The 14,332-nt window shown below is 33.4% G+C and overlaps 1 protein-coding gene across 3 annotated transcripts; it reads left to right on the top strand.

The window, feature by feature from the left end:
- Nucleotides 1–448: 448 nt before the first annotated feature.
- Nucleotides 449–13,813, top strand: LOC129921522 (uncharacterized). 3 transcript variants are annotated; one of them, XM_056003383.1, is made up of 2 exons: nt 449–467; nt 13,376–13,813. In XM_056003383.1, the coding sequence occupies exons 1-2, from the start codon at nt 464–466 to the stop codon at nt 13,717–13,719; spliced, it is 348 nt and encodes a 115-aa protein (XP_055859358.1). In that variant the 5' UTR covers nt 449–463; the 3' UTR covers nt 13,720–13,813. The 3 variants fall into 3 exon arrangements, 1 of the variants encoding a protein (XP_055859358.1); XR_008773532.1 differs by lacking the exon at nt 449–467 and adding an exon at nt 13,174–13,272; XR_008773533.1 differs by lacking the exon at nt 449–467 and adding an exon at nt 13,236–13,264.
- The last annotated feature ends 519 nt before the right edge of the window (nt 13,814–14,332 follow it).

Raw genomic sequence — 14,332 nt, 5'->3', positions numbered from 1 at the left:
CTTACATATTTAGCTCTTGCGTGCTTGGGATAAGTTTCAGAACGTTACTAGCAAAATGTATCTTCTTTATCGACTCTTATTGAATTTGTTATGATAGTGACCCATTTCCATGTCTTCATATTATGGTTAATGTAAAGCATTCATTTAGACTATCTTATATTAGAAATCATTAAAATTTTGTTGAGGTAGGTTTTAGTTTTAAGGTCAATTAAAGCTGTCAATGACCATTATACTACTTGCATTTGATTCATCAATTTTCTTGGAAAACAACATGACAACTGATAGAAAACATTGAAGTATTGTTCCAAATTTTGTCTTATGAATTATTCAAATTTGTTTTGTCAAATTTCTAATTTGTTTTTGCAGACTAACGTATTTTCTGTCACTATGAATGGACTTTCCTGTGAATTGTTATGAATTGGTTGCCTCTCACGCAAAAAATCTGCGGACACATCTTCGTCACATGGGTATTGTATTTAATTAATGTGTTGACATCTTGTCTCGAAAACTGATAAATCAGGGCGCGCCCGCCCTGGAGTATACACATTAACTTCTTGGGTTGTGTCATGCTGAACTTTTTTGTACATAAATAAATTAATTAAGCGATCGAGTTATTTTAAAAAAATCTGCAAACTAATTTAAGCCCGCAAAGTTTTGTTTTGATGGTTATGATTTATCTTAGAATCTATTTATACCTATCGTTCTGCAGGTAGAAGATGGTCGAAAACTGAGATGTAGAGGAATGAAAATGGGTTAAAATTGAGTTATTGAATAAAAAACGATACCAAAATCTTTTCCAAGATGGCGACTGCTCCCGACATCCTATCATCCCAACAAATTGACTTTTATGAAAGGGACATGAAAATTTATTGTACAACAACGTTATAGTACCCAGAGCCGGTTTTAGGGGGGGGCAGCCTGGGCCGTCGCCCAGGGGCGCAAGAATTGAGGGGCGCCGCAGGCGCCCCGAACTTTTACAAAAGTTATATAAATAACGAAGTCTTTCCAATCGATGTTTTATTTTTTTTACATTCACAAAGGCGCCCCAATTTGTTTCTATTTTACATTTTCAACGGCGCTCGTATTGTTTGTCCTAAACTTTTTGAAGAATGAAGGCGCCCCCCAATTTTGGGTTAATTTATTTGGCTTACGGAAGGACAATGGTGTCCAAAATCTTCGTTCATCTTTGAAGAACAAGGCGCCCCAATTTCTTTTGAAAGACTAAAGCAATCCTAATATTCCTCCTACCAATTTAATTTTTTCAAAGGTGCCCCTATAATAATGAATAAGGAAAGAGAAGGGAGACGGACAGAATCCCGAAATTAAAAATCCAGAAAGCCCAAAATCCAGAAAACCCTCTCCCCCCTCCAGGGCACTCTAAGTCATTTCAATTAACTGTGAAAAAAATCAGAGTTTCTCGGGTTTTCATTTTACATCGAACACCTCAGAGCTTTAGTTTCATCAGCGAACATCGAACACAGAGGAAATAACTCTGGTTGAAAAAGAAGCTACAAAAAACGCTTGACAACGAATTCGGAGCGACCCAGAGTGCCCTAGAGCTCACAACGAACAAACCTTATACTTATAAAGGTACAGTGACGAGCAAAAGTGGTCAAATGTTTTGCCTTTTTTGAGAAAGTTGTTTGAAACTTAGTGTTCTTTACATAAATTAAATCGTTTTTATTTTATTATTTTTCCATATTATGCCACCATTTGTTTTCCTGATTAAAATTTAAAAAAATGCTTCATTGTCCAAAAATGGAGAGTATCATATTGGTATTTGGACTTGACCAATTCTGCTCGTTTTGGAAAAAGGCTTTTGTTTCAATATTTTGAGTGCACTAGAATTAATTTTTACCACTTTTAACCACTTTTAACAATGCCTCGAGATAGGATCTATCAATCTGTGAAGAAATAACTTTAAAATTCGGTAGTATTTCAGCTTAATTCAAAGCTAAAAGCTAATCGCTTTTAGACTTGTGTTTTTTTACTGCCCTTACAATTTCTTCAAAATTTTCAACGGATTTTCAGCCAAAATGGGTCAGGGCCTTATGCTGACTACGCAGCTGCCTTAAATTTCTGATTTCCGAAGCAATATTGAAAATTTTAAAGGTTTTGGTGGGGTCTTCATGTAGTTGAAAAATTATATCACACAACACGGAGTCTTCTTTTGGCAAAAAAAACTTGTTAAATTGTACCGTTTTATATCAAGATAGATTCTCCTCTTCATCATATCTTCAAATTTTATCAAAGGTCGGAAACTCCCCCCAAAAACTCAAACAACATCACCAAACCTTTTTTAAGTCAAAAATCGTTAGGTTAGATGAATTTTTACTAAAACTTTTACTAAAACTTTAACTATAACCACAAAAAAGAATCAATAACCAATGGGAAAAGTAGATTGGAATGACGAGAACACAGAAGAAATAGAATGCAAATCTAGTTACTATCCAAAACTGGAAAAAAACATTTCAGCAGTATCAAGTTTATAGAACGGACATAAATTATTATAGATTCAAGAATATTTACCGAAGTTATCTTGTGGATTGCTAGCTTATTTTGAAAAAATAATGGACAAGCGAACCTATCTGAACAATAATCTATTAGTAGCTTTAGTGGACTGTATAATATTTTGATAATAACAAATAAAACACAACACATTGTTTTGCTATTAATTGGACTGAACGTCCTCTTTATTGAAAGATCTTGTTAAGACTGAGGAGAAGAGAGGGAGGGAAGAAAAAGGAAACACACACGATCGTTGGTTGGTGTTGTTGGTTGGCATGTCATGCGTGTGTGTTGGTAGTCTTCTCCGTAGTAGGCACGGATTATTGAACATCCTGCCCACTTTAAACCTTCGGTTTAATATCTTCTGATTGTTATTTTGCTTGAAGTTAAGTTCTGCTTTGGGGCTCCTTCCGAATAGCATTTGCTCAAGGACATTGGGAAAACCATTGGCGCCCCTGAGTGTTTGTCAATGCCAATGGAAAAAACCAAGTCGATTCGGGTATTATGTAAAGAAGTGACTATAGTGACAGAGGAGATCGTTGTTCAAATGAATCTCCAGACTGAAAGCCTGTTAGATGCCTTGGAGACTTGATTTGAGAGTCGGGAGAATATCGTAGTGGTGGTTTTAATGAACCAGAGTTTTGAAACTTGAAAATGTCCAAGGACAGTTTTGTTGTTGTGAAAGCTGTTTATACGGTTGTGTCATATCTGCTATTATTGCCAAATAGATATCTGGAGATTTCTTGGTGTGTTTTCAGTGTGTGCTTAACTTTTTGATGAAAATTTTTCTACTTTGTGTGTGGAAAAACTTGATCCGTTTTATTTTGCAAATTTTTGGTGATGATTGTTGTAAGACTTGTAGATACTGCTGAATTCTTGTGGTTAAAATTGAAAAGCTACTGAAACTTGTTGGTGTATTCTGTTGATGGTTTGATGAATCACAAGTTGGTGCTGTGCTGTCGTTCTTGCAGTTCTTGCTGCTGCTTTGGTTGTTATTCTCGTTAAAATACTAATATATGACGAAATATTGCTGCTATTGATATACTGCATTGTGTGCCTTGTGTTGTGGGTTTGATCTGCCTATGAACAGATGTCCCTGCCCACTTTGATTCTACAGAATCAAGAGAATTGAAAAAGCTGTGTCGTGTCTCATATGGCTTTCTTAGCCATTTCTCTGTGTTGGAAAAGCTCGGAAAGAAAAGAAAATAAAGAAGAAAATATTTAGTCATGCTTCCTACTTGAAGGAATATAATTTATAAATGTATGTTTGAAATGTGTATGTTTTGATTTTTTTTTATATTGTGTTTTATATCGTGCGCCTCTTGTGGGCTCATACTTCTAATTAATTGTCAAAAGGTTACCCATTGTAGGTAGATCCTTTTCTGCAATGTCAAAAGGTTACCCATTGTAGGTAGGTCCTTTTCTGGAATGTCAAAAGGTTACCCATTGTAGGTAGGTCCTTTTCTGGAATGTCAAAAGGTTACCCATTGTAGGTAGATCCTTTTCTGGAATGTCAAAAGGTTACCCATTGTAGGTAGATCCTTTTCTGGAATGTCAAAAGGTTACCCATTGTAGGTAGGTCCTTTTCTTCAATGTCAAAAGGTTACCCATTGTAGGTAGGTCCTTTTCTGGAATGTCAAAAGGTTACCCATTGTAGGTAGATCCTTTTCTGCAATGTCAAAAGGTTACCCATTGTAGGTAGGTCCTTTTCTTGATCGTCAAAAGGTTACCCATTGTAGGTAGGTCCTTTTCTTGAACGTCAAAAGGTTACCCATTGTAGGTAGGTCCTTTTCTGCAATGTCAAAAGGTTACCCATTGTAGGTAGGTCCTTTTCTTGAACGTCAAAAGGTTACCCATTGTAGGTAGGTCCTTTTCTGCAATGTCAAAAGGTTACCCATTATAGGTAGGTCCTTTTCTTGAACGTCAAAAGGTTACCCATTGTAGGTAGGTCCTTTTCTGCAATGTCAAAAGGTTACCCATTATAGGTAGGTCCTTTTCTTGATCTTCAAAAGGTTACCCATTGTAGGTAGGTCCTTTTCTTGAACGTCAAAAGGTTACCCATTGTAGGTAGGTCCTTTTCTGCAATGTCAAAAGGTTACCCATTGTAGGTAGGTCCTTTTCTTGAACGTCAAAAGGTTACCCATTGTAGGTAGGTCCTTTTCTGCAATGTCAAAAGGTTACCCATTATAGGTAGGTCCTTTTCTTGAACGTCAAAAGGTTACCCATTGTAGGTAGGTCCTTTTCTGCAATGTCAAAAGGTTACCCATTGTAGGTAGGTCCTTTTCTTGATCGTCAAAAGGTTATCCATTGTAGGTAGGTCCTTTTCTTGAACGTCAAAAGGTTACCCATTGTAGGTAGGTCCTTTTCTGCAATGTCAAAAGGTTACCCATTGTAGGTAGGTCCTTTTCTGGAATGTCAAAAGGTTACCCATTGTAGGTAGATCCTTTTCTGCAATGTCAAAAGGTTACCCATTGTAGGTAGGTCCTTTTCTGGAATGTCAAAAGGTTACCCATTGTAGGTAGGTCCTTTTCTGCAATGTCAAAAGGTTACCCATTGTAGGTAGGTCCTTTTCTGGAATGTCAAAAGGTTACCCATTGTAGGTAGATCCTTTTCTGCAAGAATGTGCGCGTTGTAAGGACGCACACTCTTAGTCCAACCCAAAGTCAAAAGGTTACCCATTGTAGGTAGATCCTTTTCTGCAAGAATGTGCGCGTTGTAAGGACGCACACTCTTAGTCCAACCCAAAGTCAAAAGGTTACCCATTGTAGGTAGATCCTTTTCTGCAAGAATGTGCGCGTTGTAAGGACGCACACTCTTAGTCCAACCCAACGTCAAAAGGTTACCCAACCCAAAGTCAACCCAAAACACCAAAGTCAAACCCCGAACACCAACCTTGTGTACCCTATTTTGTATATGTACAGGTACCTAATTTTTTTTTTTTTTTTCAAATTTAATTTTTTTTTTTTCAAAAATGTTTCTCTTGCACAATAAACCCATAAATAACACAGTTTAAGTTAGTAAATACATACATAGATGTAAAATGTAAATGTACTAGCATTTTTGTTCTGCATGATACTCTTTGAAATTTTCTATGATTTGATTTTGCTTAGTTTGTTGAATTTTGTTTATTGAGTTTGCTTTATGACTCTGCTTCCAATGATTTAATTTGTAAGTTAATTTGTGTGATTTGAAAATAACCAATTGAACAGGTTTTTGCATAGGTGTGAATGAAAAACTTTTGGTTTTATCAATTTATTATTTTTCAATTGCTTAACCTTTTTTAATGAATGCGATCGATCTGATGTAGCTGCATTTTCTTGAGCAGTTTTAATGGATACTGATTTTTTTTTATTATGTACACACGTGTTTGAAGTGTTTTGTATTGTTGAACATTTGATATCAACTGATGTTTTTGGTTTGAATTTAGTGTCTTTAACAAATGCTTCATCTTGGTTTCATGTTAGAATGTACGCCGGGATGAATTTTGTCTCCTGAACAAATGATTCATCTTGCGAACGCACACTCAAAATTGAATTGTGAAAAGGACACCCTAGGTAGGCGATCTGCTTTTTGTAAGAATGTACGTTTTGTAAGAACGTACACTCAAAATGGAATTGAGAAAAGGACACCCTATGTAGGCGATCTGCTTTTCTGAAGGAATATACGCTGGGATGAATTTTGTCTCATGAACAAATGATTCACCCTGCGAACGTACACTCCAAGTGAAAATATAAGAAATAAAAGGTTATCCTTTGTAACAACTTGTCTGCAAGAATGTGCGTTTTGTAAGAACGCACACTCAAAATGTTAAATTCACCCTTGTAGGTAACAATTTTTTTTTTTTTTTTTTTTGGAAGAATGTGCATTTTGTAAAAACGCACACTCAATATGAAATATCGAAAGTTTACCTTTCAAGGGCAGCAAATTTCCTTCAAGAATGAGTGTTTTCACACTATGCTGGCAAATCCTCATGTTATTATGTTTCAAATCTTCGTCTTTTTTTTTACAGAAATGTGAGTTTTTTCAAATGAAAAATTAATTGAATTGAGTTCAATTGTGTTTAAGTGCATAAGTGTGGAACAAACCTTTAGTTAGGTCAAGAAACGGTTTTAAATGGTGAAATATGGCAGTTGTCATTAACTCTATATGTAGCTTAAAGCTCGACGTACAATTCGATGTACCTAACCTATTATTTGTGTAATATTTGCAAAGACAACTCAAAATATTGTGAGGTAATTTGTCTCAAGTTGTAAATGTGAATATTTTACGCTTTGTGGGTAACTACTTACCGGAAGAATGTACGCTGAAATGAATTTTGTCTCAAGAACAAACGATTCATCCTGCGAACGTACACTCAAATCGACTGAGAAAAGGACAAAAGTATAAAGTCAAATAAAATCCCTGATAGACAAATTAACACATGAAATTCTTAGAAAACAAATGAAACAAAAGAGTGAAATGTAATTGAAATTTTAGTTTGGATGGAAGTAAACTTTAAATGCACTTGTATTTTGTTTTGTTGGTTTAATATGTATGTTTTGTTACCTTAACGTAAATTGGCCTATATTATTTTGCATTGTTGTATTATTTATTTAGTCGCTCATCATGAATTAATATGTTTTAAAAGTGTAGGTATTATTTGTGTTTTTTTTTTTTTTTTTTTGTTTTTGTTTTTTTTTTTTTTTTTTTGTTAGAAAAAATGCTTTGTATTGATCTTGCGTTTCTATAACTCAGCTTGCACTGACTCTTTTTCATAGTTTGTATGATTTTTCTTATAATTATATAAACGCCTACGTTTTGTATATATAACAATAAACGGACAAATAAATATGTAGGTATTGCATAAATGTTAAGATCCTTAAATGACAAATATTAAATGCTTTTCCTATAAAATGAAAAGCGCTATTACTTTGTTTTCCATTATTCTCATTCTGAGCTATGAGGATTAGAAAAGTTACCCAAATTGACTTTGTGACTTGTGAAAAGGTCTCACTCCTACCCAAACAAGTAGGTGGATAATTATCCTACCAGCTCCAGCACCTTGAGAAAACAAAACAATTCAATTCAACCCAGGCAAATCTTAACCTCAGATTCACTGCGCAAAAGGACTACCTACATTTTTTGGAAACAAAAGCAGCGCGAAAAATAAAACTCTAAGATCCTAATTGTCTCAGCGATCTACGATTATGATTCCCTCATAAAAGAATTTTGCACAAGAATACCAACCTACCTGCCCTGCACCATAAAACACGAGTTCTCAATCTGACCCTACAAAAAAAAAGGAAAAGATCTTACTGTATAGTTAAATGAGTGACCGATTACAAGAATATTCTTTTGCTACAAAAAGGGTCAGTAAAAACGACCTAACGGAATTTTCAATAACAAGAGCTGCATAAATTCTTCACAACAACAAACTCTAAAACAAAGAAAAAGAAATTGTTCGCACAACAAAAAAATGAGTTGGTCTACATACCTACCTACATTTGTATAGATTCTCGAGTAAATAGATACATTCTTACACTATTTGGTGAAGGACCACTTTCTCTATTTACTCGCTAATAGTTTGGCGGCTCATACATGAGATGCCAATATGTGACAATAATCTAAATTACTTTAACGAAAATAAATCTTTTATTTTTTTTTTTATTTCTTGATATGTAGAATGTAGGTATATTTTTATCCTTTTTGTATGTGACAAGCCTGGTTAAATTTGACATTGTACATAGGCAAGATACATAATAGCACAAGTTGTAAATAGCTGTGTTTAATTTTCCTTGTGATCCAGATCAGATCATTGATTTATTTGCTAAACAATAACAAAACAAAATCCTGCTTTGTTGTAAAGCTAATAAAAATATCGTTGGCCTTAATTGTTATTCGTGGCAGTTGATATTTTTATTTGCTATGTTTTGATTCATACCTACCTACTCTACTTATCGTATCCGCGATCATCTCATCGCATATTTTGTCTGTGGAGATGTATGTATGTTGTACTTGGCACTTCTATAGGTACACAGACTCATCACTAAAGAAAACAAATCTTCCTACCTGCACCATAAAAACAATTCGCGATTTGAACGAAAAACAGCCATAAAAATAAAAAGGGTACCTAATGTGTACTCGAGTGACCGCGACCCAAGCAACGCATCCCTAAATTACTGACAAAAACGAAAACAAAACTCTCTTGCTAACTACACAAATTAAAAGGGCAATAAAGATGACCTAACGGGTTTACTTTCTTATTAGCTGCACGACATATTCCACAACAACAAATCGACGCAAATAGATTTTCAAGAACAGAAATGTGCATACATACGGCCCACGTAAATTTCGGTGGTTGATATATCTAGAAATTGTTTGATTTCTAAACGAGCAATTTAAGGTATGCAAATTTTCTGTGGAGTTAGATAGGTATTTTTGTTTTATGTTTTTTTTTTTTTTGTATGTATAGCATGTGCAAAGTAATGTGGGTATAGGTTAATGTGTATGTACATATGTAGGTACACGAATCTTAATACATACTTTCATCATTGTTTTTTTTATAGAATCGTTAGGTAGGTCCTAGATAGGTATAACGTACCTACTACAAAACGAATTTTCATTTCTTTATGTACCTATCGACTGTCTCCATTTTTAAAGACATAAATCCCAAATCACAATCGTGCGTCCACTCAATCATAATTAAATGTACCATTGCATAGGCACCCAGAATCAGAGATACCCATCAGAATCATCAGTCATAACAAATAAAAACATGGAAGCATAGCCACCCAAAAGAAAGAAAAAACGCAATACTTACAAATAACCGACACTAAAACGGCGCGAGATTATAGGTATACCTAATAGAAAACAACATTATCTAGACTTCAAAAAGTAATCCTAACGATCCTGTGCGCCTCGCCTGTGCTGGATGGGTGGATCACGAAGCTACCTGCGGCATAAAAACAATTCTCCATCTGAACGAACAACAACAAAAAGGGTAATGTGTTCACGCGACACAAATAATGTATCTCTAAATGACTGACGAAAACAATATTCTTGCTACACACATAAAAAAAAAGGCTATGAAGATGACCTAACGGGGTTTTGTTTTCCAAGAGCTGCACCACCAAGTTGGTGGCATACAAAATAAATAGAAAAAGATGGGATAGATGTTCAAGGAAATAGATCGTTTGCGTACCTATGTACATAGTGCAAAATATACTACCATCTACCTACATAGAATTATATATTTCGGTGGTTGATGCATGTATACGCGACCGCGACACCATAGACCGATGTCTCTTGTGTTGGAGGTTTTGAGGTTGAATTATATTTTTATGTATCTATGTATATTGGATATTGGATATCGAATTTATACTGATCTTAAGTTTTTTCTTATTGGAAATCTAATTGGGAGAATGAAATGAATGTATGAAATAGAATTGTTAATTATTTAAACGCAGAAATTGGTTAAATGGTCCTATCAAAATTTTCAATGTCATGCACGCATGCGGATATATGAAAGAAAATATGATTTACATTACGTGAATGCAATGTTATGTAAATGTGTGGGTACATAATGAAGGTATTTGTACATTATTGGCTTGATTTGAAATGATCCTGTCAGTAAGTAGGTATACGTGGATGTGTCTATTGAAAAGTAAAATGATTGATAGACATAAACCTTCTTGAAGCATGGCCTATGAATGCATTTGCTACCTACCGCCATTTTCGGGAGCTCACTAGTATGAAAATAATTTCCATTGCTCCTTTATAATTTTTTTTGTTACTCTTTATAAACGTTTTGGTTGTTTTTTATTTGTTTAAACCTTGTAAGTGTTTATTAATTTTATCCGAGGACATTGGTTGCGATTCCTCTTTTATAAATAAGTAGGTAGGTTGGTTGGTAATTTGAAACTAACAGATATTTTGAATAGGTATGTAGAGATACCTATTATTAATGAAAGTATTTGTAGTATAAAAATGAAGAGGAATACGATTGTACCTACATAATATAGGTATGGTGATTGATTTGTATTTTGTTTATTATAAAATATATTGATAGGAAACGATCTCATGTATGTTGAAAAATAATGATACCTTTTGTATTTAAGGTAAATCTTTGTGTTTGTTTTGTTATGATGTTGTAACAAAATTAAATAAATAAATTAGCAATGTAGGTATATGAGAAATTATAGTAAAATATATTATATATATGTTGTTATGTATGTATGATGTACATTGTACTGTACATATAGGTATAACGAGCTGGGTATATTGTTATTTTAATATTTGTAGGTATTTGTTTGATTTGTAAGATCATGACATAATTACTTACATTTTTTTTTTCCATAGGAATGTATTTGAATTGCATTAAAATGCCATTATCTATAGATCCATTCCTGTTGAATCATGTGCTACAGATAGAGCAGCTTATTGATTATCCTTTTTTTGTTCTTCTGTACCTATACCCGCGTTCATGAACTCCATTTCAAGCATTTTCCTGTGTGCCCAGCTGAGTTGTCACCAAATTTGTCTCCTTCACACGCAAAACGTGAACAGATGTTTTTTTTTTTTTTTTTTTTTTTTTTTTTTTATTCGCGAGAATTTTGTTTGTTTTTGTTTTTCTATTCTTCGTACTACGCACTTGCACTCGGACAAACACGTAACCACCACCAATGGTGGTTATTGTTTATTTTTCAATTCGAAATGTTTTTTTTTTTTTTTATTTTATTAATAAATGTAGGTACTTAGGTGCATAGCTCAATATTGGGCTACGAAGGACCGTGAACAATAATCTATTAGTAGCTTTAGTGGACTGTATAATATTTTGATAATAATAAATAAAACACAACACATTGTTTTGCTATTAATTGGACTGAACGTCCTCTTTATTGAAAGATCTTGTTAAGACTGAGGAGAAGAGAGGGAGGGAAGAAAAAGGAAACACACACGATCGTTGGTTGGTGTTGTTGGTTGGCATGTCATGCGTGTGTGTTGGTAGTCTTCTCCGTAGTAGGCACGGATTATTGAACACTATCCTGATATAAAACGAAACAATTTGACAAGCTTTTTGGCAAAAGAAGACTCCGCGTTGTCTGATATAATTTTTCAACTAGATGAAGACCACACCAAAACCTTTAAAATTGTCAAATATTGCTTCAGAAATAAAAATTTTTAGACAGTTTCGTAGTCAGCATAAGGCTCTGACCCATTTTGGCTGAAAATCTGTTGAAAATTTTGAAGAAATTGTAAGGGCAGTAAAAAAACACAAGTCTAAAAGCGATGAGCTTTGAGCTTTCCATTAAGCTGAAATACGACCGAATTTTAAAGTTATTTCTTCACAGATTGATAGATCCTATCTCGAGGCATTGTTAAAAGTGATTAAAAGTGGTAAAAATTAATTCTAGTACACTCAATATTTTGAAACAAAAGCCTTTTTCCAAAACGAGCAGAATTGGTCAAGTCCAAATACCAATATGATACTCTCCATTTTTGGACAATGAAGAATTTTTTTAAATTTTAATCAGGAAAATTAATGGTGGCATAATATAGAAAAATAATAAAATAAAAACGATTTAATTTATGTAAAGAACACTAAGTTTTAAACAACTTTTTCAAAAAAGGCAAAACATTTGACCACTTTTGCTCGTCACTGTATGTTGTTTTCGATTGGCAGTCCGGAAGCGCCTGGAATCATTAAGAAGCGTGCTGCAAGTTTTTTATTCACCAATACAGATATTAAATTTTAGAAATGGGTGGAAGCGATTCAAAGTTTTTTATTGGATTTCAGAATGAGTGAATCATTGAGTGATTCCAATCGAAAACGACATTAATGTACCTAGTTGAAAAAGTTTTTGAAAAAATATTGTTCAAATAAAACCAACTGTACCTAATCTTTAAATGTGTTTAAACAAAAAAGTCAGAGATAAAGGTAGTCTTGTCAATTGAGCCTAAATGACATGAATAATTAATTTTTTTTTTAAGTTAACCTTTTTAAGTTAATACACTGCACATTTTTAATAAATGCATTAACAAGTATATGAGAGGTAAGACATAATCTGCTATTGCTTTTTTTCGTGATTTTAAAAAATTGTTTTTAGATGAATTTTTTCTTAGAGGCGCCACTTGCAATCTTGCAAAGGGGCGCCGGTAGTGCTTAAACCGGCACTGATAGTACCTAACTCTAATGTTAAAATTTGGACAAAAATCATTTTTGAAAACAAAACAAAAAGTTCAAGTTTTTTTTATTAAATACATTTTTTGAAAACGGAAAAATAAATTTTATTGAAACTTAGTTTTTAAATGTTGATAAATATTCTCTTTTTAATGGCATCTAAAGTTCAATGAGTTCATATCAATTAGGTATAAGCAGGTCCATTCATTCATGGTGACAGCAAACGTAAGTCTAAAGAAACAAATTGGGAATTTCCATTTGAATAAATTGATAAGACAAAATTTAGAACAATATTTTAATTTAATTCAATTCGATTGTTTCATGTTATTTTCCAAGAATTAGAAATAAATCAATTACACAGCAAGTAGTATGGTCATGGTCATTGACATCTTTAATTGACCTCAAAACTAAAACCTACCTCAACCAAATTTGAATGATTGCAGATTTTTTTCTAAATAATATCAATAAGAACATGGAAATGGGTCACTATCACAAACAAATTTACTGTGCAGAATTAAATCAATAAAAGTCGATAAAGAAGATACATTTTGCTAGTTACGCTCTGAAACTCATCTCAAGCACTCAAAAGCTAAATAAGTTGTAAAGTTTGAAAAATTTGTTCTATCTTTTTAAAAGTGTTATTCTCTTTTCAACAACAAATAATCAGAAATCATTATTTCAAAATGATATTTGTTTTAATTTTTATAGCAATCCTTGGATTTAATTCTGCAGTTGCGCACCCACAAGGAGATTTTGTTGAAACTATTGGCACGCAAGCTGATAAAGACATCTTTGTTCCAGTGGAAACCAGTCAAGTCCGACTTCGTCATGAAGGCGGACGACGGAGGAGAGGAGAGAACATATCATCACGTTTCACAAAAATCCGAAACGTCGAATTGGACCCAGATTTTCAAGCTGAGGGTGAATTAGAAGGATGGTGTAAGGCTATTTGCAGCCGATTGAAGAGAAGAGGAGCCGATTTGGATCAATATTTGTGTCCAGGTCCTCCGGAGAATGGGTATTCAATAAAATGCTCTCAAGTAAAACTATAAAACATGCCTGGTACCGATTGGTTCTACAGTGGTCCAAATAAAAATACAATTTTTGTGCTTTTTGCTGTCATAATTAAATTAATAAAAACTTTAAGCATTGATTTTTTTTTAGTTTTTTTAATTTAAAATAATTTTTATTTATATATGAGGCTTTCAGAAAAATGGAAAAATTGAAATTTGTGGATTATACAGAACTTTGAGATGTTCTCTCTCATTAACTCTCCCTATTTTCCTCTTCATATTCGGTAAGGGTAACCAATACTCCTTTAGTGCGCGCAGATTATAGAAAAAAAAAAAAAATAAACTTACCAAAAATAAACTCAAAATTTAAACTACTCGTAAAGTCATCACATTTTTATTAGTTGAAATGAACACAAAAAAAATCATTCAAAACATTACTTGGAAAACATAGAATTCATTCCATTTATGCTTCTAGGGATAATAAATTTATTTTGTGTTGAAAAAGTGGATGTTGTACATATTTCCATTTTTTTCTTAAATTTTCTCCCCAAATGCTAGTTTTTGTTGTTCCTTAAAAAAGACCATTTAAAATGAAAACATTTAAAAAGTAAATTGAATTTTTAATGAAAAAAATAAAAAAAATCTTGACCAC

This window comes from Episyrphus balteatus, chromosome 1, assembly GCF_945859705.1.
Source record: "Episyrphus balteatus chromosome 1, idEpiBalt1.1, whole genome shotgun sequence".
Taxonomy (NCBI): Eukaryota; Metazoa; Arthropoda; class Insecta; order Diptera; family Syrphidae; genus Episyrphus; species Episyrphus balteatus.
Note: the sequence above shows the minus strand (reverse complement) of the source record. Positions and strands in the feature narration are given on the sequence as shown.